The sequence below is a fragment of the Silurus aristotelis genome (assembly GCF_946808225.1).
Source record: "Silurus aristotelis genome assembly, chromosome: 28".
Lineage (NCBI taxonomy): Eukaryota > Metazoa > Chordata > Actinopteri > Siluriformes > Siluridae > Silurus > Silurus aristotelis.
In genome coordinates, this window is record NC_139601.1 from 10266926 (window position 1) to 10294273 (window position 27348).

General features: G+C 37.1%; 1 protein-coding gene across 2 annotated transcripts; it reads right to left on the reverse strand.

The window, feature by feature from the left end:
• ptpdc1a (protein tyrosine phosphatase domain containing 1a) lies at positions 1-27348 on the reverse strand. Of its 2 annotated transcripts, none has more exons than XM_083534128.1 (10): positions 27162-27348; positions 12632-12733; positions 10960-11140; positions 10686-10766; positions 10488-10606; positions 9794-9931; positions 7361-8427; positions 6384-6569; positions 2965-3075; positions 1-2805 (listed from the first exon to the last, which is right to left on the reverse strand). In XM_083534128.1, the coding sequence occupies exons 2-10, from the start codon at positions 12723-12725 to the stop codon at positions 2695-2697; spliced, it is 2088 nt and encodes a 695-aa protein (XP_083390254.1). In that variant the 5' UTR covers positions 12726-12733; positions 27162-27348; the 3' UTR covers positions 1-2694. The 2 variants fall into 2 exon arrangements, with proteins under 2 accessions (XP_083390254.1, XP_083390255.1); XM_083534129.1 differs by lacking the exon at positions 27162-27348 and adding an exon at positions 15627-15759.

Consider the following 27348-nt stretch of genomic DNA (forward strand, 5'->3'; position numbering starts at 1 on the left):
TTTTATTCAAGCTTATTTTATTGGTATGCAGATAAGAACAATACGTGCTTTCAAATCCTTAATATTCTGTAATTTAGACATCTGAAATCAGATGCATTTTACAGTTTTCCACTATTTCAGGTTAATATTCACTTCAATCAATTCATATACATTCAGTAAGGGAATAAGGTTGAAGTTTAAACTCTAGTTACCTACAGTGCTTTTTGTCAACAGACAAAATCGACCATTTACAAAACAGCAGCTTAGTAGAAAATTAATGCCATTAATTTGAGGCAGAGGACATTCTGCAAAAGCTTGGACACAGGCAGGGCAGTTCTGTAACAACATACAAACATTTTTAAATACCATGTTATATGTCAGTTTTGTTGTGAAGGCAATGCTGAAATATACAGTATAACCAAAAGTATGTGAAAAATCCCCCTAATTACTGACACCTCTTCCAAAAAGTGCATAAAATTAAACACTTTGGCTACTAAGGTTGCATGGTTAATGTTGGCAGTAGTATAGGTCATCCTGAAAAGCTAAATGTGTTTATACATGGCCTTGTCATATGGTGCCACCTTTGCTAGTTTGTTTAATTTATTTTCTGCTAGATCTTCCCAGATCAACTGTAAGGGCTATTAGTGAAAGAAATCTTTAAAGGAGCAACACTAGCTGAACCACGAAGTGGGAAACTATGTGCACTAATAAAGCAGGGTGACAGTGTTGTATATGTTGTTTCATCAGAGTTCGAACTGCCTCTGCAAGCAACATCAACACAAAAACTGTGCATCAGGAACTACATAAAATGTTTTCATGACCAAGTAGCTGCACACACCTAAGCTCACAATGCAAAATGCAAAGCTAAGTAACGTCACGTGGCCTTATTGTCATTTCGACCATATACAGTACACAGTGAAAAAAAAATTATTCTAGAACCATGAAGCTAAATAAACCAGCACAGAACTATATGAGACTACCAAAATACTAAACAAAGACTACACAGGACTATATAAAATGCATATTTTCACAAACATCACAAGACAGTACAAAAATTACTAAAACAGGCCTTTACCTCGAGTGGTGTAAAGCACACTGCCACTAGAATCTGCAGTATTAGAGACCTGATCTGTAGAATGATGAATCATGCATCATTATCCAGCAGTCTGTTCTAAGAATCTGGCCTTGAGAGATGACAAGAGAACCCTATCTAACATATGCATTGTGGCAATAGCAAATTTTTTGATACAGGAGGTACAGTATATTGTATAATTGTATTCCTCCAACATTGTATCAATATTAGCATGCACAAGTGCCATTTTGACTGAAAGGGGAACAAATCTATGGTTCATATTAATTCAGATTAATATATACATATTGGTTTGGTTGCAAGGCTGTCTAACAAGATCTTAAGTGTGATGTTCAGGTTTATACATACTTTTGGTAATACAGTGTATCGGGAATTGCATTAATTAAACGCCTTACATTTGCTACAAGTTGCCACATCTAACAGCGCAAACCTTGAATTGGTCTTAGTTTTCTTCGTTTTGTTGTAACAAAATTGCTCAACTATACATATACAAATATGCAATAAAATATGTTGCACAGTCAGTGTATATGGTTTTTATGTTAAAATGTGAAGGTACATAATAAAAAAAGCAAACAATATTACAACACAGAGTGAGAATGAGAAACAATATTCCTACCTTAACAATTACATATTTCCTAATAAATAGTGCTGTTAGTTTGATAATAAATAGAGCAAAAATGCTCAACCATAGTGAAAAAACAATGACAACAATGTACGTGGCACATACATAAATATGGCAGTATTTAAAAAGAAAAATCATCAAATCTGATGTGTGCGTTATGAGACATTAAATTAGTAAAAAAAATAAAATTAAATAAAAAAGACAACAAAGCACCATTTAAGAATATCAAGCTTGCCGAAACCAGCTGTTCGTAGATAAACATAACATACTTCCCTTAAAAATAAACTGTTCAAAAAATTAAGAGAACACTTAAATCATCACACAGACCGCAATGTGCTAGCCAATAGTACCCTTACTGCTGTTAGGTACCAGAATAAAATCCTCACAGCCACTGTCACACCTTACATGGGTGCAGTGGGCCCTAGATTCCTCCTAGTACAGAACAATGCCTGGCCTCTTGTGGCCAGAGTATGCAGGCAGCTTCTGGATGATGAAGGCATTTATGCCATTGACTGGCCCTCACATTTCCCAAACCTCAATCCAATTGTGAACCTCTAAAACTGGACAATGTCCACTGTTAAAAGCGCTATACAAATAAAACTGAACAGACTGACTGTCAAGGAGCTCACCCCCAGGATATCATCTCACCAGGATCATGCCCAAATGTTGTCAGGAGTGCATACAGTCATGTGGGGGAATTAACACTACATACTTACATTATGAATTTCCATAATGAAATTAATAAAAGTTAGACCAGCCTATAATTTTTTATTTTAACTTACATTTTTGGTGGGATTTTCAATTCATTGTTCCATTGATCACTGTCACATCATTTTGTTTCAATAAATTAAACAACGCCAATAAATGAAGATTGTTTTCTTAAATATTTCATTCATAAAGCTTCAATATGTGATATGTGTTTCCTTAAGTTTTTTTAGCAGTGTATTAGTGCAGTAGGTGTATAGCCACAATGACCAGAGTGATTATTATTAGTGACAGATAGTCAGCTCTGTATTAATTCTGTCGCTTTTCTTCTCATATCACTCAGAACTGGAACTAGAATTTCCATAAGAGATTTATACATCTGCTGTCCATTCTCTGAATCATTGGTAACCTAAAAGTTATGGAAAACATATCCAGAATTAGTGCAAGAACTTTAAATTCAGTACAAGATACAAGCTGGAAGGTGGGTATATTTAAAGAATTCCATTGTTGGTTGTTACTCCCATGCAGTTTCTCAAGCATGAATGCTTGCCAAACAACAAGAACTCACCCTAGTGAATGCTTTGATTGTACGATAGAGAACAGCCATTTCAACTTCTTCTGGTAATTTCATTAAATGTGCAGCACAGTCCAGGATACACAGAAGGGTTTGTCTGTGGCCCTACATGACACACAGAACAGAGACTGTAAGTGTTCCTGAATCCTCAAAACAACACAATCAAGAAATCTTCAAATCTTATTTCTAACAGAGCCTTAAATTAACAAAATTAAACAATATATCTAAATAAGCTACATCATTAAACCATTTAATGAGCCATTTTCAGCCCAAAAGCCAACAATATGTAATACTATGGCATATAAAAGTCCAAATTGTACCTGGGTCTGATAAATTACACTATGTAAATATTATTGAGCTTTTGTCATTTATTATTCCTAAGAAACCAGTTACTTTACCCGGATATATGTGTAAAAGCTCTGTATAAGCATCGATTTAAAGAAGTATAAAAACCTAACAATCAAAAAATTTGTTTATACTTTATAAGTTTAAATCTGCCGTCTTAAATTTTCCTGTGCCATTAAGGAAGACAGAAAACAGTATAGGAATGCGAATGTCTGAAGGATTGACAGTTTTGGCCATTAAAAAGTCAGTGGAAGTGGTGTGTCATTCTTAAATATACTTATAGTAAATATAAAAAAGTCTACATACTTCTATTAAAATGTTTTTGTAACATAATAACCAAGGTAAAGCTGAGATTTTTTTCAACCATAATGTAATTGGAACCAATTATAAAATATAATATTCAATTGAAAAAAATGAAAATTACATGGAAAATTTGCAGCTAAACATTTGTAGTTGATTCAAGCGTTCAAATTTGCTTTTTGCAGCTGTTCATGAGAAATATTATTTTGTAGTCTAATGAGGTGCCAATGCAAGTCAAGGTAGCCATCATTAGACTAATGAAACAACATCGATCTGAAACATTTCTAAAAAGAAAGATTTTACTGGCAAACTTAGTAATATTAAAAAAGACCATGCAAGACAAAAAGTGGGTTAGCGTAGAATTTTTTCTTTTCTTGGTGCATGTCAGGTTGAAGTATAGCTGCCAACTGGTGCATGCAGACGACTGGCAGCACAGAAGATTAACAACCGTAAAGATCTAAATGACTTTGACAAGGGGCAAAACTGTGATGGCTATACAATTTGGTTAGTGGTTTCCCAAAACGGCAAATCTTGTGGGGTGTTCTTGTATGCAGTGGGTAGCACAAAACAGATGGCTGGGTCATGGGTGCTCAAAGCTCAATGATGCATATTGAAAGCGAAGGCCAGCCTATCTGGTCTAATACCACAAAAGAGATACTAATATTGAGCCCTGCCACAGCACAAAAACTGTTCAGAAATGCTTTATGGGATTAATGACTCAATCCAATCACAACTCTATGAGTTGTGCTGGACAAACATGTATGATCCATGGAGGCCGCACCTGACAATTTAAGTTGAATCAATTTAACTTAAAGCAACAAATTGGTGCAAAATACCACAGAACACATTCTTGTGGAACCAGTAACTTGACTAGTCAGGGCTGTTTTGGTGGTACCATGGTGGGCATATACTTGAGCTTAAGTAGAGATACACTAGGTAAAATATTACTCCAGTAAAAGTAAAAAATGTTCCCTTTAAACATTCACTTAAGTATTTTTCTTCAAATGTACTTGATTTATGTTCATGATTTATTATGGCTGTAATTTTAGTCACAAATCACATGCTTAATCAACTCAGTTTTTGTGAAAACACTAATGTTACTCTTAGAATACCAATCTAATAATATAATTGATCTAATATTATTAATCAAACACTGATGGATATCTATTAAGATGATCATGAACCCAAAAACTTATTTTCAACCACAGAAAAACCGTGCAAATAAGGCCACAGGTGTTGTTTCAGGTTAGAATCAAAAGTTTCTCCCATCATTTATTACTCTCAAAATGTCAGCTTGCTACTGAACTGCAGCCCATCGACCTGGAGGTTTGTGCTGAGGACATTCCAATAAGCGGTAATCAAAAAGTTCAAAACAAAGCGTGTACTCTACTCTGGTGGCTTGCTGTGTCCTTGACCAGTTACATTTTGATCCACTCATAAATTAATAGGAATGACAATCATTGAATTTATCCTCAACAGTTTAATTAGGTTGCATTAATAACCACTGAGAATTATTTGCACAGTCCAGAAATTAAGCACAGACTGTTCTCATCTGCATTTAAAAGATTTGATTTCAATAAAGCTACTTTGATATATGGTAAAACAGAGATTCACATCAGGAATGTGATGCAATCATGCAAACATGGAGCAGACTCTCAAAAGAAAGTTTTTTTTGGGCTGTGCGATTTGTTTTAAATTATTAGATAATCAATGAATTTGACGATTATATTTTATTTTCCGATTAATTGATCAATTGAATTTTTTTTAAACAATCATTTTTTTATTAGATGAATGATTATAGATTAGTGTTTTGCTTATTATAATCTTTCATTTTGACATTTTAAAGCTACACACGGGGCACTGTGTTTCCCCACGGACCATTAATATTGATGCACCGCCTGCTAAACTCACTATGGACACTATGGACAAGTAACACAGAAGATGCTGCAAATTGAAAGATTGAGGAACAAGGAGAAAACAACAAGGGGCTAGGAGAAGATTCAGGCCAAAGAAAATAAAGTTTCCAAAGCATTTTGATGACATGCTAATTAAATGCACTAAATGGGTTTAGTTTTCACAGATAATTTTGTATGCAATTTCTGCAATAAAAATGCAAATGTTTCTAAAAAGGAAACAAATTACTTGTTCATTTTAAGAGACCTATCTTATTTTCTATTGTATATTTAGTATTGCTCTTTATTAAAGAAAAAAAGACTTCTGATCTGATTAATCGATTAATCAATGGAATAATCGTAGAATACTTAATTAATAAAATAATCAATAGCTGCAGCCTGACTTTTCACACTATTCAGATTAACAACAACCTAGAATAAAGCAAATATTTTATTATGTATACATATAATCAATAATGTCTTAAACTAGAAGAAAATAACATCATACATTATAATGTAAATGTAAAATTAATTTATTGTATATTAATATGATAAATAAATTGACTCTAATTAATAACATTACACTAAACACACAACCAAAAACTGCATTTTCATAAAAGCATATAGAGAGAAGAGAAAAAAATATATATATAAAAATAAAAATACACCAAATGCTACAATGCACCTGTGAAAGATCTTATTCAGCATATTCAACAAATCACCTTCAAAAGCTGTAGGACTCATACACTGAATTGTAAGCTCTCAGTTGTAGACATTTACGTTGTCAGAAAATGTCTCTTTTTGCCAACTAATTCTGAATCCTATTTATAAGGCTACTGTTTATTTAGTCCTTTTAAGTGTTTATTCATCTTTTACCTTGTCCATGATGCTGAGGGCTTGCAAAGGACTGTGGCTGTTCTGAATAAGTGCCTCCACACCCTCTTTAGTGATGACTGGCTCCTTCAGCTGCTCCAACCACGACCACATGAGAGCAGACAGGAGCAGTGGATTGCACTCTATGCAAAGCCTCTCCCACGCCCCTTCTTTGCAATTTAACTCTGTCTAAAAAAAAACAAAAAGGGTCTGAGTAAAAATTCTGAGTAGTGATTTTAAGCAAAAATGACATTAATTACCAAAATGACATTTATGACCAGAGGTGCAAACACTGTTAACAAATAACAAACTGATATCCAACTAAAATATGCAGATATGTTTGAATTTATGTCAAATGTCACACATATAAGACCTGCAAACTAAAAAAAAAAAGAGAAAAAAGCTTACCAAAATGTCAATGCAAATCAAAAGTAATTGCAATCGTAAATGACCTTGCATGTCACATCACCTCACAGGCAAAGGATGCCACATCAGTGAATTTTATTACCATTCAGTCTGATCCTGCATTAAATGACCACATTTTAGCATAGTTCTTAAATGTATTTTATATAGAAAGGGGTCAGAATTTGTACAGCTGTAAATAGATAGACAGATCTATATTCCAGAGGAAAATTAACAGATGTTGCAGATGTACATGTGGGTACATTTGTGTTAGAAATTGCTAAGCCTCAGATCTTGTGATGTGAATTATGTGATTGATGTGACATGCTCTGTAAATGTGCCACAATAATGTGCAATAATTAACAATTAACCTCATTTTTAACATTAGAATGGCAACATATTCAGGCATTGTGGAGATAGGATCAAACAATGCAACTTTGCTGAAATGAGCTATACTCAAATGGGTAGCATATTTATATATTCCAGTTTTAAATAAGGAATTCTCAACTTAACAAATTTAACAAAAAACCTCTAGAATGTTCAATGAAATAAAATCCAACCCAATGACATTTCTTTACCTGCCACATTGAAATGGCATTCCTTAGATTCTCTTCTTCTACATCCATCATGAGTGCCCTAGCCACCAGCTCATGGCGAACCTCTGGAGAAATCTCAGTTTGGAGCAAGAGGAAAGAAACATTGCTGCTTCCTGTACAAATGCCATGACATATCGTAGGATTTATATTATCCTTGATTAATGTTTCTTCTTTCAACAGCCTGGGAATTATGGCTGCACTGCTCCTTGAAAATCCAAAAGACCTGCTGCGCTTTGTCTCTCTCAATGGTATCCGCTTCCTGCAAACTGGTGATGAAGGTAAGTGTTCTACCTCTTTCTTGGGTTCATCAAGGGAGGCTGAGGAAGCGACTAGAGAGTCAGGTTTGGAAGGGATACAGTTTTCAGGAGTCAACAGTGGTCTGCAGACCTGATCATCTGAAGATTTTCCTAACTTGCTCGGAGATACACAGTGCTCACTCAAGAGGTTTGACAGACCTGGGTGCCATCCAAATTCCTTGGACCTGGAGTCCAGAGTGTGTAGAGCAGTGTCGCTAAGGCTGCGCAAAATCTGAGCTTTGTTATTAACATCGTTTACATTGTCAAATTGTTCAGGAGGGGGAGTGGAGGATTGCAAGGAGTGTGGCATGTTCAAAAGGATGCCCTTCCCCCTCATCTCTTTTCCTAGCTGCTGCAAGGCCTGCTGCGATATGGTCTTCTCTACCTCAGCAGACAGGTCAGGGATCTGAGGCAGGTAACTTTCTTCTGCCATGTGTCTGTTCTCAGCAATATCTAGCAGGAGCCTGCAGACCAGGTAGACTATCTTTGGCACGTGCTTCATGTGTCGAGCATCGTAGCCATGCAGCAGGTGTCGCTGACGTGCCAGGTACTGAGACAGTGTGACGGCATGTGCTCTTGGTTCAACACTCGAGAACACGCAGTGCAGCGGGGCTACAAAGCGTGCAAACTCTCGTACACACAGTAACTGGCCGCGTGTCTGTATTGAGCTTGGACGCTTTGCCCGCACAAACAAGATGGCCTGGTCTGCACTCATTCGAGATGTGAAAACTAAATAGCAGGCCAAAAGAACACCTAGAAACATAAATTACCAGCAGACAGACAATTAGTTTGTATGATGAATAGGATTTGTATAAACAGTAAAACATTACTATAGCAGTTCACTAAATACAGAAAAATTGTTCTTTAATAACTATTCAAGTACTTGTGAACACCTCATATACCTAAAAATGCACAAATTTAGTTTCTTCAGCTGCCTTTAAAAAATCTAATGAAAAAATTAAACCTAATTTAATTGTATTAAATGGGAATATACAACATGATGCAATCACTCATCACACTTAGGAGCTTTTATTAAGCATAAGACACAAGGAGTTAATGGTCTGCATTAATGACAGCAAGCAACTTAAATAAAGCCAAGTGTGTCAATGTTTTGATTGACGTTCAAGAAGTATGAGTGTAATCACTTTTTTAATGATATGCATATTATATTTGTTTGCCTGCCAGCAGGAGTCACTGTTTTTCTATGGGTTAATCCCAAAAGGTTGGGATTAGTACTAGTACAGGTAGTGATCATTAGTAATAGGTGGTGATCATTAGTAATAGATATTCTTAAAATGAAGCAAAATGGCTTAGTTTGCACAGGGGTGAATCTTGGCTGACTCATGGAATGTAAATTCAAGCTAAATATTATGATAAATGAAAAACCAAAGTTTGTTAGACATGAGTGTGTTTGCATACTTGGCATAAATTAGGCATAGATAGATCCATGAAATAAGTGTAATTTGTTGTGTTAAAAACCTGTTGCATCAATACAGATATTTCTGTGGTGTGGACAAGGGCATCTCTAGACAAAGTTTTCTTATTGAAAGCTTTAAACAAAAGATCAGCTGATCAGAGGTTTACTTTTTCAATATCAGATTCTGTGTTCAAGAGCAAAATTAATTAAATTGCATAGTTCTAATAAAAACTGGCATTTCAAATAATATAATAATATTATTATTATATTATTAATAAATTATAATAATAATAAATAATAATTCATGGTTGAGTCAAAAACGGACAGCAGAAATACAGATCTGTTTTTACCAACCAAAGATATCAACTGGATTTCATGTCAGCAAAAAAAGCCATGCGTTGCTGCTGTTTTACGGGAATGTTAATATTTAGTATTTAAATGTGTGTTATAATCGCATCTGTGATTATGACTAATCAGCAAATGTAGTACAAATGCACATGTCTTTTGCATAAAATAATATATTAATATATGAAATGGATAGATAGATAGATAGATAGATAGATAGATAGATAGATAGATAGATAGATAGATAGATAGATAGATAGATAGATAGATAGATAGATAGATAGATAGATAGATAGATAGATAGATAATATATGAAATGCATTATATTACTGCATGCAAGCACAGTTGAATTCTAACCTGTTCTTCCAAGACCAGCATGACAGTGAATGGCCATCTTCCCCTCTTGCACAGCAAAAGACATGACCTTCACCATGTCTAAAATTGTTGTAAGGGAGGCTACCCCATAGTCTTTCCATCCAAAGTTGTAGAAATAGACTTAAAGGTAAATTTTTGTTAAAAAGTTAATACATTTCAACAGTCAGACAAAACGTCTATTCTGTTCTTGACTACAACAATACTGTGTGATAAATTCATTAATAATTATGGTAATATATTAAATGAAAATCATGTAAACAAACAAAGCAATACTATGTTTCTACATTAATGTGAGAAAAACCCATTTGAAAAGTTTGGGTGGTACTTTGAGCATTTAATGACAAGCTGAGGCCTGTAGAACCTTTTCCCTAATGTGCTTTCCTAGAAGTGGTTGGCTTTAAGCAATGAAACTATCTCAGGAGAGCTTGTTAGGAGATGCCAATCCTCCACTTATCTCTTTAGGTTCAGAACAAACATGGAATCAAATGTTATTATACACACATTATTACAAAATACAAAACACATTAGAAATAGGCTCCTTCCAGCAGCTAAATCCCTGGACTAAAACCATTTATGTTTTATAAGCCAAAAACAATTAGTCCTTTTGTTAGATAAACTCGATCAAGGAACATAAACCTGAATCTATTAGCCTGATTAAGTTTTGTGTGTGACTCACTCCCTGCCTCCATGAAGACCTCTGGGCGGTAGGTGAATCCACTCTCTGGCTCTAGGGGATAGCCACAGCTGGCATGCTCTCCTGGGTGCTGCAGGTTAATTATGGTCTTTAATCCGCATCTAGGAAGAACCAAGTGTAAACACAACGTCTCCTTGGTGTTACCTACTTATTAGAATTAGCAAGCAGAGCAAATCCTACCCCAAGAACTGGTTGATGATGTTGTATTTTTCAATAATCTCAGTGGAAGGCCTTGCCATGGCTAATAAATTGTCTGTAATCCTGTGTAATCAGAGTAGAGAAAATTAGTAGAAATACAGATTTTCAAATCATTCCAGAACACAATTTTCTCATGGCATTGTAAGCAGACTCTTAAGATAAGATTGTCAATGCTTCTCCTGCTCTATCAGCTAGTTCAGCCCTGTATGAAACTCATGATTGCTTTGCGATCCAAAATAAATTAAAAATGGCTTACCAAGAGGAGTAAAGTCCTTTGATGACCTGTTCTTTATCACTCCAGCGAGATGGATTTTCATACTTGCAAGCTCGTCCTCCACATGCCATGGAGCACTGCATGTGGCCTGGGATTACATGCCTCAGTGTCTCACCCACCTTGGTGTACTTTGCTGTGGGGACCCTGACACTGGTTCTGAAATCTGAAATGAGAGTCTTTTTACATCCATAATATGTTCTATGTGTGTCATCTACATCTCAATGTACCAGCAATGTTAAAACCTTTAAATAGTACATGAAAAGATCAAAAGACTCTCTGTTGTTATTTTCAGCACATTAACCCAGACTAATGATGGTGAACAATCAAACCATAGAACAGATGCAAATGCCCCATTGCCGGTGGATGACAGAAAATTGTCTTCTAGAAGTTCTACAGAGAAGGTATCAAAGAAATACTAATTTTGGAAAACATAATTACATTCGCATCCATTCAGTGCTGCCTGCTCCTCAGCCATGCTGACTGCTAACACAACCTTCTGAGAGGACAACAAGAGAACAGCTGGGCTACACCTCTGCCTCTTCTTTTGGACTTTCTGCATGTTCCTCCTCAGAATCAGGAGGGTGAAATAAGCGCAAAAGAAGCAACGCAACTACCGCGGTTGCACTTAAGGCAGTCTCCATGGTGATCAGTGTCCAAGTCGGTAGGAGATGGAGCAGAGGTTTCACCATGAGCACATCTCAGGTAGAAAGCAGATTGCTTGATGTGTTGGAAAGACGGATGACTCATTTTCTGCAAGGACTGCATAATGCAGAGGTGCACTGATGCAGAAATGAGTCTCTGCTTCTAATGTATTCCACTTTTAAAGTGTGGAATATTAAAGCAAGCATTTGAACTACATGTAAGATGTTTTTTGAGAGAAAAAATTATCCGCCTTGTCCATCAAACAGCAAACATGCTTTAAACTTATGCTGGTCATACCATATAATAAACTAATCAAATTACTGATGTGCAAAAACTACACTAAAATACTCAACATGAGATCTTTTCGAAAACCACTAGTCTATTTCTTACTGACTATCCAAAAAATGCATACTAAGAAAAACATTTGGTGTGTACACCCCTTAATGGGAACAGACTCAGGCCAAGCTTTTCCAATTTTAGTTTGTTAATGTTATAATAACTAATTATTTTAGGCTGAATGCATTAGCAGCAAATCTTTTTGACAAACATTGAATGCAAAAACAATGCCTTGACATGTGTCCGCAGTACCCGGACACACAATAGTGGTTACTTGAATTTTACTGTTTGTATAACAAAACCACAGCAATCCATTTTCACAATAGATGCTAAACATAAGAGTTTTTACTACTGGTAGTAAGAACTGAGTGGGTTGAATAAAAAGCAGTGTTGCAACATCTTATTGTCTTCAGATCAACATGAAGGGGAAAATGTCTGAATTAAAAACAGATTAATGTTTTAAACAAACATTGATATTATTCTATTTTTAGAGTTAATATCCGTTTACATTGTGATAAACAGGACAAATGTTTTTTAAGAGACAAACTTTACACAGTACACAGGTTAGCCTACAAACTAACACTAATTCCAGAAATATATATATATATATATATATATATATATGTATGTGTGTGTGTGTGTGTGTGTGTGTGTGTGTGTGTGTGCGGTGACCTACCTGGTTCCATGTCAGTGGTGTGCGCTGCACTGTTTCCTGCACTGCTGCTGCTTGAGTAGGCCATGTCACTCAGCAGACTGACACCTGCTGCCATGGCAGAGCCTGTAAGAATGTGGAGGCAAATGTGGCATCAAAAGACTGAGGATAAAAGGCAGGACTACACATAGGGCAAACAACTTAGCGAGCATATAATCATACAGTTGCCCGAGGTGATGCAGCCTTTACAAGAGAAGGGTGTTAAGCAGGCTGTCATATCACATGCTGGCTCCAAAAGGCCCATGGGGCTGGAAGCCACACCTTTCCATAAGGTTGGGAGGAGATTCATTTTACACCATAACATAATAATGAGTCTAAAATTACACTTTGTTGTTTGGTAATGTAAGCCCACAGTACACTAAAGCAAAGGCATGGCATTTGCAAGACAAGGTCTAAAGCATGAGTAGCTAGTTGAAGAGGAACTTAGTCAATTAGCCATCCCAAAAATATATTTTACTATTGTATATTTGGTAACTAACATACTGTTCTCACATTCAAATCAGCTTTGTAAAAGCTGTAGATCCTAATGATTATATCCGCAATACCAAAGGTAAAAAGAGTAAGAAAGAAATCCCTAATGATGAGGTTAATTTTACATGTGACAATGAAAACATGGGCTGATGCAACAGCTAAATATTATTACTCTCCTGTGTACCTTTCACACATCTGAGGCTTTAAAATTATTGAAATGCCATTAGGAGACATATCAGGCATGACCACTGTCTGAATTTTTTTTTCAAAGTGGCAAGAGTTGGGAAGGCTAAGATAAAACATGTCTGCTATTAAACCAATCTCTGTTGAACATCATAAGCATTGCATCTGTAATCAATGTGCCGCTTTGCCTTCCACCCTGTCCTTATGTATGTATTGCAATGCACACAAGTCAACATAATAATATTATTTCCTTTTTTTTTTTACTTATGAAATTATATGTATATATATATATATATATATATATATATATATATATATATATATATATATATATATATATATATATATATATATATATATATATACACACATACACACATACACACATATACACAGTGAGGAAAATAAGTATTTGAACACGCTGCTATTTTGTAAGTTCTCCCACTTAGAAATCATGGAGGGGTCTGAAATTGTCATCGTAGGTGCATGTCCACTGTGAGAGACATAATCTAAAAAAAAAAAAATCCAGAAATCACAATATATGATTTTTTAACTATTTATTTGTATGATACAGCTGCAAATAAGTATTTAAACACCTGTCTATCAGCTAGAATTCTGACCCTCAAAGACCTGTTAGTCTGCCTTTAAAATGTCCACCTCCACTACATTTATTATCCTAAATTAGATGCACCTGTTTGAGGTTGTTAGCTGCATAAAGACACCTGTCCACCCCATACAATCAGTAAGAATCCAACTACTAACATGGCCAAGACCAAAGAGCTGTCCAAAGACACTAGAGACAAAATTGTACACCTCCACAAGGCTGGAAAGGGCTACGGGGAAATTGCCAAGCAGCTTGGTGAAAAATGGTCCACTGTTGGAGCAGTCATTAGAAAATGGAAGAAGCTAAACATGACTGTCAATCTCCCTCGGACTGGGGCTCCATGCAAGATCTCACCTCGTGGGGTCTCAATGATCCTAAGGAAGGTGAGAAATCAGCCCAGAACTACACAGGAGGAGTTGGTCAATGACCTGAAAAGAGCTGGGACCACCGTTTCCAAGGTTACTGTTGGTAATACACTAAGACGTCATGGTTTGAAATCATGCATGGCACGGAAGGTTCCCCTGCTTAAACCAGCACATGTCCAGGCATGTCTTAAGTTTGCCAATGACCATTTGGATGATCCAGAGGAGTCATGGGAGAAAGTCATGTGGTCAGATGAGACCAAAATAGAACTTTTGGGTCATAATTCCACTAAACGTGTTTGGAGGAAGAAGAATGATGAATACCATCCCAAGAACACCATCCCTACTGTGAAGCATGGGGGTGGTAGCATCATGCTTCGGGGGTGTTTTTCTGCACATGGGACAGGGCGACTGCACTGTATTAAGGAGAGGATGACAGGGGCCATGTATTGCGAGATTTTGAGGAACAACCTCCTTCCCTCAGTTAGAGCATTGAAGATGGGTCGAGGCTGGGTCTTCCAACATGACAATGACCCGAAGCACACAGCCAGGATAACCAAGGAGTGGCTCTGTAAGAAGTATATCAAGGTTCTGGCGTGGCCTAGCCAGTCTCCAGACCTAAACCCAATAGAGAATCTTTGGAGGGAGCTCAAACTCTGTGTTTCTCAGCGACAGACCAGAAACCTGACTGATCTAGAGAAGATCTGTGTGGAGGAGTGGGCCAAAATCCCTCCTGCAGTGTGTGCAAACCTGGTGAAAAACTACAGGAAACGTTTGACCTCTGTAATTGCAAACAAAGACTCCTTTACCAAATATTAACATGGACTTTCTCAGGTGTTCTCAGCTGTATCATACAGCCCTTATCCAGTGCGACGTACAAGTTTTACTTCTTTTACATGTGGTATGTCCTCTTCCTCAGTTTCTTTAAGAACCATTGTTTTCACCTTGCAAGTGGTGTGCTTTTAATGTGCTAAAAAAGATCCTCCTGCATTTCTCCGATATGCAGAACTCCCAGAAATCCACATATCCACATTTTTCCATAAAAGCTCAATTTCAAAATTCCAATGTAACCACCAGTACACTGACTTGCTCTGTTACTTGCTTGAAACCTGCTCTGTTATCAAGCAGCAGTTTTTATTTTTTATTTTACATTACTCAAGAAATTAAGCAAAGTGTATGCTACTCTTTCTTCAGGTAACATAAATAATTTTGAGCAGCCTGCTTAGGTTCAGTTTATTTTAGGTTCAAGAAATATTAGGACAATCATGTGATATGCTGTGTTTAATTCATGGTGTAAAGTGAGCAGAGGAAGCAATGGAGCAATTCAAGCCTCATTTACATTGTAATGTACACTTCTTTGGTTCCTAAAACAGTGACGTGATTGAAATAGCACCACAGGACACGCTGCAATTTTCAGCATTCCAAGGGAAACATTATTCAGTTTTTGGTCGATATTAGCCAAGTTCAAGAGGGAGATATTCATTAATTCATTCATTTCCCCCGCTTATCCGTAATTCGGGTCGTGGGGGCAGCAGTCTAAGCAGGCCCCCGCCTTCGACTGCTGCCCAATCCTCACAGCACCGTCCCTTACGGTCCCAGAGGGAGATATCTAAAATAAATATCAAAACACAATGCAAAAATTATTCTCTCATAAATAAAGTTAATACATACATAAAATAACATTTGTTTGTTTGTATTTGTAGAGAGGATGGGATAAAACAGTGATAATTAATTTTAATTATGTATCTTAACAAAATTATTAAAGAAGCATGTCTGAAGCCCCCACCCCCCCTCCTCAAAAGATCATGCTCTTATTGTGACATTTACTTCTTTTACTTCCTTGTCCTCCCTCTGCCAATTGTTTCCACCTGTTTCCTGTTTAAATCCCTAATCACTTTCTCAAATTATACCCTCTGTTTCGGAGTCTCTTTGCACAGTTTTGGTTCATGTCAATGTGCATTACTGGGCCCTGTATTCCCACATTTCATTTCCCCCATTTCTTGCTCTTAACTTTAACCTACTTTAATCAGTTGTCCATTTCTCCAATTTCTGATTATGGATTATTCTTTTTTATTATTTTATTATAGTTATATTTGTTTATTTTAAATTATCCTGTCTCTGCCCCTTTGTGTTCATCCCAATTCCGAATCCACCTGTTTATAAATTATCCTTTATTTATGCTGCCTGCCTGTTTCTCTACCTCTGATGTAGGCTATGCTGTGTTGGCATTTCTGCCTCTTTATATGGGACTAATTTCAATGTTCTGCACAGTTCAAGAGGTACCCCTTTATTGCCTTTTAAACAGGTCCTGTTCCTGATGTAGATATTCACTTTACCATTAAAAAAACAAACAAATACACATTTTAAAAATAGAAGAGTATTGTGATTATGCATAAATCAGCAAATGGATTTAAATAAACTGTATAAAGTAACAAAATATTTTTTGTGTGTGTGAGTGTGTGATTGTGCGTGCGCAAGAGAGAGAGAAAAAGAGAAAAAGACATTGAGGTCTGGGCGCTTTGCAGGCCACTTAAGTAACTATATGGACAACTGGGACACTTGACTTTTCCAGCCATATGTGGTTCTTCCACAAACTTTCAGCACACAATTCTAGAGGAAGTCTTTGCATGTAATCACATTGAATTTTCCCTTCAATTCAATTCGCAAACAAAAACCTGTTTCAGCACAACAGTGCACCTGTGCACAAAGCCAGCTCCATGAAGATATGGTTTACATGGGTTGGTGAAGCTCTTGAGGGCCTGCTATAGAGCTCGGACCTCAAACCTATTGAACACATTTGAATGTATTGAAATGCTGACTGCACCCCAGGCCTCCTCACCCTACCTGACTTTAATAATGACCTTGTGGCTAAATGACACATAGGAATGATGATGATCTAACTTAACAACTTAACTCCAAAATGTAGTGAAACGTCTTCCCAGAAGACTGGAGCAGCAAATGAGAGCTAAATGTAAGTGGTGGGCCATGCGTTTGGTACCTGGGACTTACCCGACTTAATCCACTTCTTAATACCACCACAATCACAATTCACAAATCACAATTATAGAAACCATCAATACTATGCAAAAACGCAATATAACAGCGCGTGGCATTACACAGAGAGAGAGAGAGAGAGAGAGAGAGAGAGAGAGAGAGAGAGAGAGAGAGAGAGAGAGAGAGAGAGAGGAATTTCACATATGGAGGGTGAATCCCATTTTACTAAAGCAAGCTCCAAACCTCTACACTACAACCACAATTGTGCCACCAACATCATCTGGAGCAGTTCAGAATCAATATTTGTCTAATAACATGACAAAAACATTAAAATGTAAATAAAATACAACCTACTCACCAGAGATGCAGACTCATAATTTGCACCGCTTCTCAGAGGCTGTAAGCCAGTGGTACCGCTCGTATTCACTGGTCTGGAAGTGGTGAACAAACCATTTTGAGACAAGCTAGCTAGCTTCGGGGTTGGCCGACCTCTTCTCACAATGTCTAGCTTTTCTTGAAAATGTCTTTTTAAGAATGTCCGAGACCAAATCAATTTCTCTTCCTCTGTAGGCTTAAAAAGTCTAACTCAGATGTATTACTGTGTGCAGATCGCTACAGATGTCAAGTCAAGAGGCTTTTATTGTCATTTCTACTATACACAGTGGTACACAGTACCAGTTTTTACTAAAACTTTACTAAAACTTTATCGTTTTTACTAAAGCAGTGCATCGTTTTTGCCATTCAAACTTGGCTGTAACAGTTTTACTCTGACCAACCTATCAGAGGACAGAAAAATGCTGACGCTACTCTGGGCCAGCTAGCTGAATCTGAAATCTGATTGGTTAAAGAAACAAACCCATTGATAATAGAGACAAAAGGTAAAAAGGCCAGCAGTAATGACTTTGAAGGCCCTGGGCAGATTAGATTGGCATGGTGGCACATAGAGGCTGAAATCTTATTGGACAAAAAATTTACATCCACATACATGTAGTGGAAGCAGTGCAGCCAAACACTATGAAAAGAATGTCTGAATGTCAGCAAGACTAAGGAGTTGATAGTGGACTTCAGCATGAAGCAGGAGCGGTCATACCCACCGCTAAACATCAACGGGACCCCAGTGAAGAGAGTGGACAGTTTCTGGTACCTAGGTTTTCACATCACACAGGACCTGCCTTGGTCTTGTCACATCAACACCCTGGTGAAGAAGGCCCTGCAGCATCTGTACCATCTGAGACGCTTAAGGGACCTTAAACTACCCTCTCAGGTGCTAAGGACCTTTAACACTTGCACCATTGAGAGCGTCCTGAAGAGTAGCATCACTTCCTTGTTTGGGAACAGCATCATGCAGGACAGACGAGCCATCCAGCGGGTGTTGCGGTCAGCTAAACGTACCATCTGCACTGAGCTCCCTGACCTGCAGGACATCTACAGCACACGGTGCCGGACCAGGGCCAGGAAAATTGTGAAGCAATCCCAACAATGGACTATTTTCTTTGTTGCATTCAGGAAAGTGCTTTCGCTCTTTGAAAGCGAACACAGGGAGAATGAGGAGAAGCTTTTTCCCCACAGGCCATTCGGAGTTTAAACCAGGAAACACCCAGGATCTAGTACTGGACCTCTCTCTCCACAGTCATTCATTTCTGCACAACTTTTTTTGCACTATTATGACACCTTAACTCTTAACTGTCACTTCAACTCTGGACTTGAACAGCACAGTGCTACTTTATACCACACCATACTGCAAATGGACACTTTAAGGACAATCACTAAATCACTTAAATTATTATGGCAGATATTGGAAGTACAAATTAATGTATATACATATATTTTCTATAGTTTCTACTTTTTATTTATCTACTTAATTTTTTTATTCTTAAATTATATTAATTTTTTATGCTTAAATGTTGGACAGTCGTACAAAGCATTTCACTGCATGTCGTTCTCTGTATGTATGTGTGAATGTGACAAATAAAATTTAATTTGATTTGAATACCAATATTAACTCAGAAACAGCTAGATCAGACACATTAGACTTTATAAGTCAATTTTGTCAGCTTATGCTTTGGTTGTGTTGCCGCACAACAACGCTGCACTAATTCAAAGAGGGGTGCTCACTTTTATCTGAACTTTGAAGTGATTTTTCAAAGCAGTTTCTAAACTAATCCCAACAACCCACAGGAACAGTGTGCACCAACCATGCTTCTTCCCTTTTCTGATTCTCACTCCGAACAAACCAGCATTGCGTTTTGCAGATTCTTTATTGTAGTGACACTATATGCGTTTTAAAAAAATATCATAAAAGGCTAATAGACAAATAACATCTATCCTACATTAGGTATCTGATTTAACAAATATTTTATATAGCAATATTTCAATACATTTACACTGTACACAATATACAGTATATGGTATTTAGGGCAAAAATGAACAATTATTTAGACACTATTAATCTATTTTTTTCTTATTAACCGTTCAGCTGTATTATTTAAAAATATATAAATAGATTTTTATTTCATATATATTTAGTTTGTAGCATTTCAATCACCTACTTTTACTGAAAAATCTTTACTACGTATATCTAACAGAGCACTAACTGAAACTGACATTTTTCAGATCATGTGCCAGAGCAGAGTGGGGGAAATAATAATTTGATCCCCTGCTGCTTTTGTGACTTTACCCTTTACCAAGAAATTAACAGTCTAGAATATTTATGGTAAGTTTATTTTAACAGAGAGACAGAATATAAAAATACAAAAAAAATATTAAAGAAAGGTTATAAATTAATTTGTATTTGATCGATTGAAATAAGTATTTAATCCCATACCAAAATAGCAAAGATTCTGTCTTCCACAGACCCAAATTAGTCCTGTCCCATTTAGGAAAGTACTCATAATAAAAATAATAATAATAATAATAATTTCTCTTCCTCAGTAGGCATAAAAAAGCCTAACTCCAATGTATTCATGTGTTCAGCACGCTACAGACGTGTTTTGCCAGTCACACTTTACTGTAACAGTTTCCCTCTGACCAACCTGAGCTGGCCCTGTGAGGCAAATATGAAATCCGATTGGTTAAAGAAATAGAGCTTTTTCTTAATGAGACTATGGTTAAAAGAAAAAGAAAAAGGCCAGCAGAACAGACTTTGAAGGCCCTGGGCAGATTAGATTGACATGGCAGCACATAGAGGCTGAAATCTTATTGGACAAAAGATCTAACATTCACATACACTTACAGGAAGCAGTGCAGTCAAGAGAAACACCACGAAAGGAAGATAATAGCCTGTTGTGAATAAATGAATACAATTTCATGGAACAAATATTAGAATTTAGGTTGTAAATGTAGGTCATTGCTTCTGATAGTGTTTAGGCCAGTAGAGAAGGCTTTGCTAGACCCTGACCACCCGCCACTGCTATTGAATGTATTATTTGGTACACTGAAAATATGACGTGATTCAATATACTGTTACACCATACAGAATTAATATATTAATCTAGCTTAAAAAAAAAAAAACAATTACAACAAAGCGACCTGAATGTGACGCAAGGTGGTAGGTATTGAGCACTTTTCCCAAGACTTCTTACAGTAAACATCACTTTTTTGTTGTTAAAGAAAGCATTTGTAATTAAGTTATTATTAGCCCTACATTTTGTACAACATCCAGTTCCCTGTGAATTTGCAGCTGGACTTTAGAAACAACTCCAAACATTTCAAAAGCACATTATTTTGATCCTGTGATTACCACTAGCACTACTGTCAGCAACTCCTACTAGCAAATCCTTTTGATCAAATCAATCTAATAATTCAGCCGAGCTTTTTTTGCCCGTGGAAATCCTAATTAGATACACAAATCTACTGCCAAGGCAAAGTACATCCCGCCATTCATTTTGCTCTGATACACCCTCAGTGAAATGTTGCAAAACACTGACATGTCAGTAAAGCTTTTTTGTTGTTAGGTATTAGTGCTGAACCAAATCCAGTCATTTTTGTATTCATTCTGTTTGTTTACTTGTGGTTTAAATGGCAGAGTTGTGCTCCCTGGTAACGTCATAGCAACTGGAAGACTAAAACACTGCAGTAATAATGGCACCGTGTTCTCGGTTAAAGCTGTGATCCAATAACATGCACATTCATGTAAAATGTGTTTTGTTAGCCCTGATTTTTTACTTGAGATTACATCGCTTTCCACTCCAAAATCATGTGTATAACTGCAGAAGTTAACCACCCAGAAGAATGACACTAGGCTTAAATTACATAGGCTGGTTTGTGAACATTATTACATTTTGATTTATGTCAGTGGGTAAAACTGTGCGTCAGGAAAGTGAAATATTTGATATGCATTAAATATCCATGCAAATTAATTTGACTGTCAGTATTTTTGCTGTACTTGATTGCTTGATTTCATTGTCAAGGGTAATGGGGGTTACAAGAAAAATACAGTGCAATCAGGTTATGCCAAAACAAGCTATATGGTTATTAAGACTGAATATAACTAAAACAGTGTTCTTGGGTTTAAATATTTTCCTAACACACCAGGTTTTTTTAAAAACAGGTGCACATAAAAACTATATTTTTGATGGACTTAAATAAAGCAATGAAAACTAAATTAAAATAAACAAAATTATAAATTAATAAATTAAAAGGCATGAAATTGTGGTATGATGTATGTAAGGAATAAAACAGGATGAACTATGCTGTTGTAGAAAAGTGCAGTCTGGCATAAATTTCTAATTTACTTTTACCACAACAAAGATAATTATTTGCCTATAATTGCATGAAGCAAAGCATTTATTCGTCTTATATAGTTCCGTTCCACTACATTTCTTATAATATCAATTGGACATTTCACTTTTAAAATTACTCTGCTCATCTGTGCTAATCTGGCAAACAATACTTTTCAAAAATAAAACCTTTGATTTAAAATATGAAAAGCTATTATCTTAAAATAAACAGAATGAATAAACAAATTTTACTAGAAGCACCACTGTAGGGAATTGGAAAATGTCACTTTAAAAAAAAAAAATTGAATTGTTTAAAAACTGTAAAATTGTACATCCCAGTAATATACAGTAGAGCCTTGTTTGTGCAATATTGCTTACATACCACAGCTATTTACAAATTTAACTTAGTTACATTTAATGTTGTAGCAAATCCTGCAGCATTTCTGTGAATTATACTGTAGAAATTATACAATGAAATGGTATTAGAATACAATTAAATTATGTTAATATAATACTATGATTTACTGTCGGGCTATTGCAATATGTTATTAAAGAAACAAGATTTTCTGACAAATCTGATTTGAAAATTCAACAGTACTCTGGCATGACTGCATATAAAAGCATATAAAAGCTTATAATTTTGTTATAGGTGCATCATATATGTTGACTTGAGGTCATGAAACAGAGGAGATATATATTATATATATACACATACATACATACACACACACACACACACACGCGCGCACACAGTACTGTGTGAAGGTTTTAGGCAGGTGTAAAGAAATGTTTAAAATATATATTTAATTGCTTATTTTTTTATATATTTAATTGCTCATTTTATTCGTTTACTAAAATGCCACTGGTATTGTTAGCCAACAGGGTACTGGTGGAAATTGGGCTACTGTTGGCCAAAGGAGGAGAAGGAGAGTAGGAAAACGTCTACAGAGACCGCAGGGAAAGGAGAAGTGTAGGGGAGCGGAGGTAAAGGTTCACACTTGAAATGTTGATACTATGACTGGTAAAGGGAGAGAGGCAGCTGATATGATGGAATGAAGAAAGGTAAATATGTTATGTGTTCAGGAGACCAAGTGGAAAGGGAGTAAGGCCAGGAACATTGGAGGTGTGTTTAAACTGTTCTATCATGGTGTGGATAGAAAGAGAAATGTTGTAGGGGTAATTCTAAAGGAAGAGTACAGTAAGAGTGTAGTGGAGGAGAAGAGAGTTTCTGATAGGGTGATGATCGTGAAGCTGGAAGTTGAAGGGGTGATGATAAATGTCATCAGTGCCTATGCTCAACAAAAGGGTTGTGGGATGGAGGAGAAGGAAAAATTCTATGGTTTACCTAGGAATAAAAGATTGGTGATTGGGGCAAACTTTAATGAGCATGTAGGTGAAGGGAACAGAGGTGATAGTCCAAACTGCACAGTGACTTTAACTCTCATGCAACAATAGGTACACTTAATAATCCATATCCTTCTCTTCCTGTCACCCTCTTCTCTCTCTCTCTCTCTCTCTCTCTCTCTCTCTCTCTATCGCGGTCAAGTTAAACATGCTCCTGAGGCTCCAGTGACCACTGTTCCTGCCCCTCTCCCCCCCGTGGATCTTCCCACTTCATCCAGGCCTGCCTGGATTGGACTGTAGTTGATGTCAACAGTCTCCTACACTGACTCAGAAATACACTTCGCTTTTGATCATCATCACTGCACCCCGCAACATTGTATACCCGCCACAAATGGACATTCGGTGTAACCCAGATGAGGATGGGTTCCCTCTTGAGTCTGGTTCCTCTCAAGGTTTCTTCCTTATGCCATCTCGGGGAGTTTTTCCTTGCCACAGTCGCCAGTCGCCACCGGCTTGCTCATCAGGGACAAACTTACTCATAAAGAACATATTCATTTTTAATCACCGCATTATCTGTGTAAAGCTGCTTTGAGACAATGTTCATTGTTAAAAGCGCTATACAAATAAAAATGAATTGAATGAATTGAATAAGGAGGTGATGGGTAGGTATTGCTTTAATGAGATGAATGTGGAAGGGCAGATGGTGATAGATTTGTAAAAAACAATGGAAATGGCAGTGGTGAATACTTATTTTAAGAAGAAGAAGGATCATAGGTGACACGTAGGAAGGTGCACACATGTGGACTATATTCTATGCAGGGGGATGCAACCTGAAAGATTTTGGAGACTGTAGGAAGTTGGCAGGGGACAGAGTAGCTAGATAACATCAGATGGTGGTCTGTAGGTGGCAATGGAGGTGAAGAACACGAGAAGGAAAGTGAGGAGTGAAAAAAGAATAAGATAGTGGAAACTGAAGGAGGAAGACTGTAGTATGAGATTCAGGGAAGAGGTCAGACAGGGGTGAAGAGGTGCTGGATGATTGGGCAACTACTGCAGAAGTGATAAGGAAAAAAGATAGGAAGGTACTTGGTGTGATATCTGGAAAAAGAAAGAGACAAAAAGACATTGTGGTGGAATGAGGAAGTGCAGGAAATCATAAGTAGAAAGAGGTGGCAAAACAGAATTGGGATCAGCAGAGAGATGAGAAAAGTAGGCAGGAGTACAAGGAGATGCGGCAGCAGGTAAAAAAGTCAAATCACACCATGAAGTTATGGGAAAGAGCAGTGGAAGCCAGGCTGAGAGAAAAGATGACCATCTGTGAGCAACAGTATGGTTTCATCTTAAGGAAGAGCATTAGAGATGCAATATTTGGTTTGAGAATGTTAATGGAGAAGTATGGAGAAGGTCAGAAGGAGTTGCATTGTGTGTTTGTGGATTTAGAGAAAGCATACGACAGGGTGCCGAGAGAGGAGTTGTGGTATTGTATAAAGAAGTCAGGTGGGTCAGAGAAGTATGTAAGGGTGGTGGAGGACATGTATGAGGACAATGTGACAGCAGTGACGTGCACAGTAGATAACAGACTGGTTCAAAGTAGAGGTGGGACTGCCTCAAGGATCAGAACTGATCCTTTCCTGTTTCCAGTGGTGATGGACAGGTTGACGGACGACGTCAGACAGGAGTCTCCCTGGACTATGATGTTTGCAGATGATATTGCGATTAGTGGCAAGAGTAGGAAGAAGGTTGAGAAGAGCCTGGAGAGATGGAGATACACGCTGGAGAGAAGGGGAATGAAAGTCAGTAAGAGTAAGACAGAGTACATGTGTGAATGAGTGAGTGGTGCGGTTGCAGAGAGAAGAGGTGGAGAAGGTAAATGAGTTTAAGTACCTGGGGTCAACAGTGCAAATTAATAGAGTGTGTGTTAGAGAAGTGAGGAAAGGGTGCAGGCAGGGTGGAGTGGGTGGAGAAGAGTGGCAGGAGTGATTTGTGATAGAAGAGTATCTGCGAGAGTGAAAGGGAAAGTTTATAGGACTGTGGTGAGACCTGCGATGTTGTATGGTTTAGAGACAGTGGAATTGAGTAAAAGACAGCAGGTGGAGCTGGAGGTAGCAGAGCTGAAGATGTTGAGATTTTCATTTAGAGTGACGAGGATAGACAGGATTACAAATAAGTTTATTAGAGGGACAGCGCATGTAGGATGTTTTAGAGACAAGGTGAGGGAGGTGAGATTAAGATGGTTTGGACATGTGCAGAGGAGGGACATGGGTTATATAGGTAGAAGGATGCTGAGGATGGAGCTGCCAGGCAGGAGAAAAAGAGGAAGGCCAAGGAGAAGTTTATGGATGTGGTGAGGGAAGACATGGAGGTAGTTGCTTTGAAAGGGGCAGATGTAGAGGACAGGGAGGGTATGAAGAAGGATGATCCGCTGTGGTGACCCCTAACGGGAGCAGCCGAAAGAAGAAGAAGAAGAAGAAACCTGATCTTAACATCACTGAGTCTGTCTGGGATTACATGAAGAGACAAAAGGTCTCAAGGCAACCTACAGCCACAAAAGATCTGTGAACAGATCTCCAAGATGTCTGAAACAACCTACCTGCTGAGTTTCTTCAAAAAATTATGTACAAGTGCATCAAGAAGAACTGAATCTGTTTTGCAGGCAAAGGGTGGTCACACAAAATATTTTTATTTATTTTATTTTCTTTCCATTTTGTCAATTGATAATAATAAATTATTAACACTTATTTTTGATAGAATTCTTACTTTAAACTACCTGCCTAAAGTACTGTATATGATTTAGGTGACCACATACACATATATATTTTTTGTTTGTTTGTTTGTTTGTTTTGTTTTAATTCTTTGAATTTGACAATGTAGAAACCATTATATTTGTATTGTAACAGATTAGTCTTCACCAGAAAAAAAAGTGTCACACAGCTGTGTTTAACTCCTGTGTAAAAGCCAAAATTAATAATAATCTAAAAATGATTGTACGTTTCTTCAACTTCCTGATGACCTTAGGCATGATAGATTTGTAGCACAGTAGTCAGTTAATATATTTATATGCAATATTCATTAAATGTATGCATTTGAATGCCTGAATAAATGAACCACATTTGTTAGGTTGTTAACATTATTTACATTTCTCTACAGTCAGGAGCGATACAACTTACATCAAATATTTTATTTACTACATGGTGCTACTGTTACCGTTCACATAAAATATCAGAAAATAGGTTAAAATGGGATTGCAGGGATTTATGATCATGATCAATGCTGCTGCTTCTTCACACCAGGCCCCTAAATATCACTCAGTAACAAAATGACAGTATTGAGTGTGTATCTTTTCACACCCACTTTACCCATTTCGTAACGGTAACTTCCAGCATGATGCTCTAAATATTAGTCACGGTTGCATCCATATTTCATTTCACGTATTATTATATAAGCTTGTTTTTGCTAATGAATGTTAATGATATTTGTCTTATCACAAATAACATACAAACAATCAGTTTGTGAATGTGAATGTGACATGATAGAAAGCAGCCTCCAGTATCCCACCGTAACGCGAAACGTAACACGGACTGCAATATTATTGTGGATTCGCGGATAACCGCTGACAGAATGAGCATTGTTTACATAGCAGGGTATGTGTCACTGCAACAGATTACCGTTGCAACAACTACCTTATCGATTGCACGGTCTAAACACTTAATGCAAACCGCCCAAAGCTATCATCAAGCCGCTATCTCGGGCAGAAAGCAAACGTAAATATTTGGTACAATTAAAGCTAATGGCTGTATTTCTGATTGTCGACTACATACCTCGTTCCTTTTCTTAATGCTTTTTCATCAGCTCCTGGTCCATGGCGCACAATCACACACAAAACAGAAGGTGTCCTTTTTAAACCGCGGCACAAATGTCCAGTGTTTCAATCATGTCTTCACTGGAAATTTTCAAACAGTTACATTTTAACAGGTTGTTGGAGGACAGAAATAAAGGATCCAATTG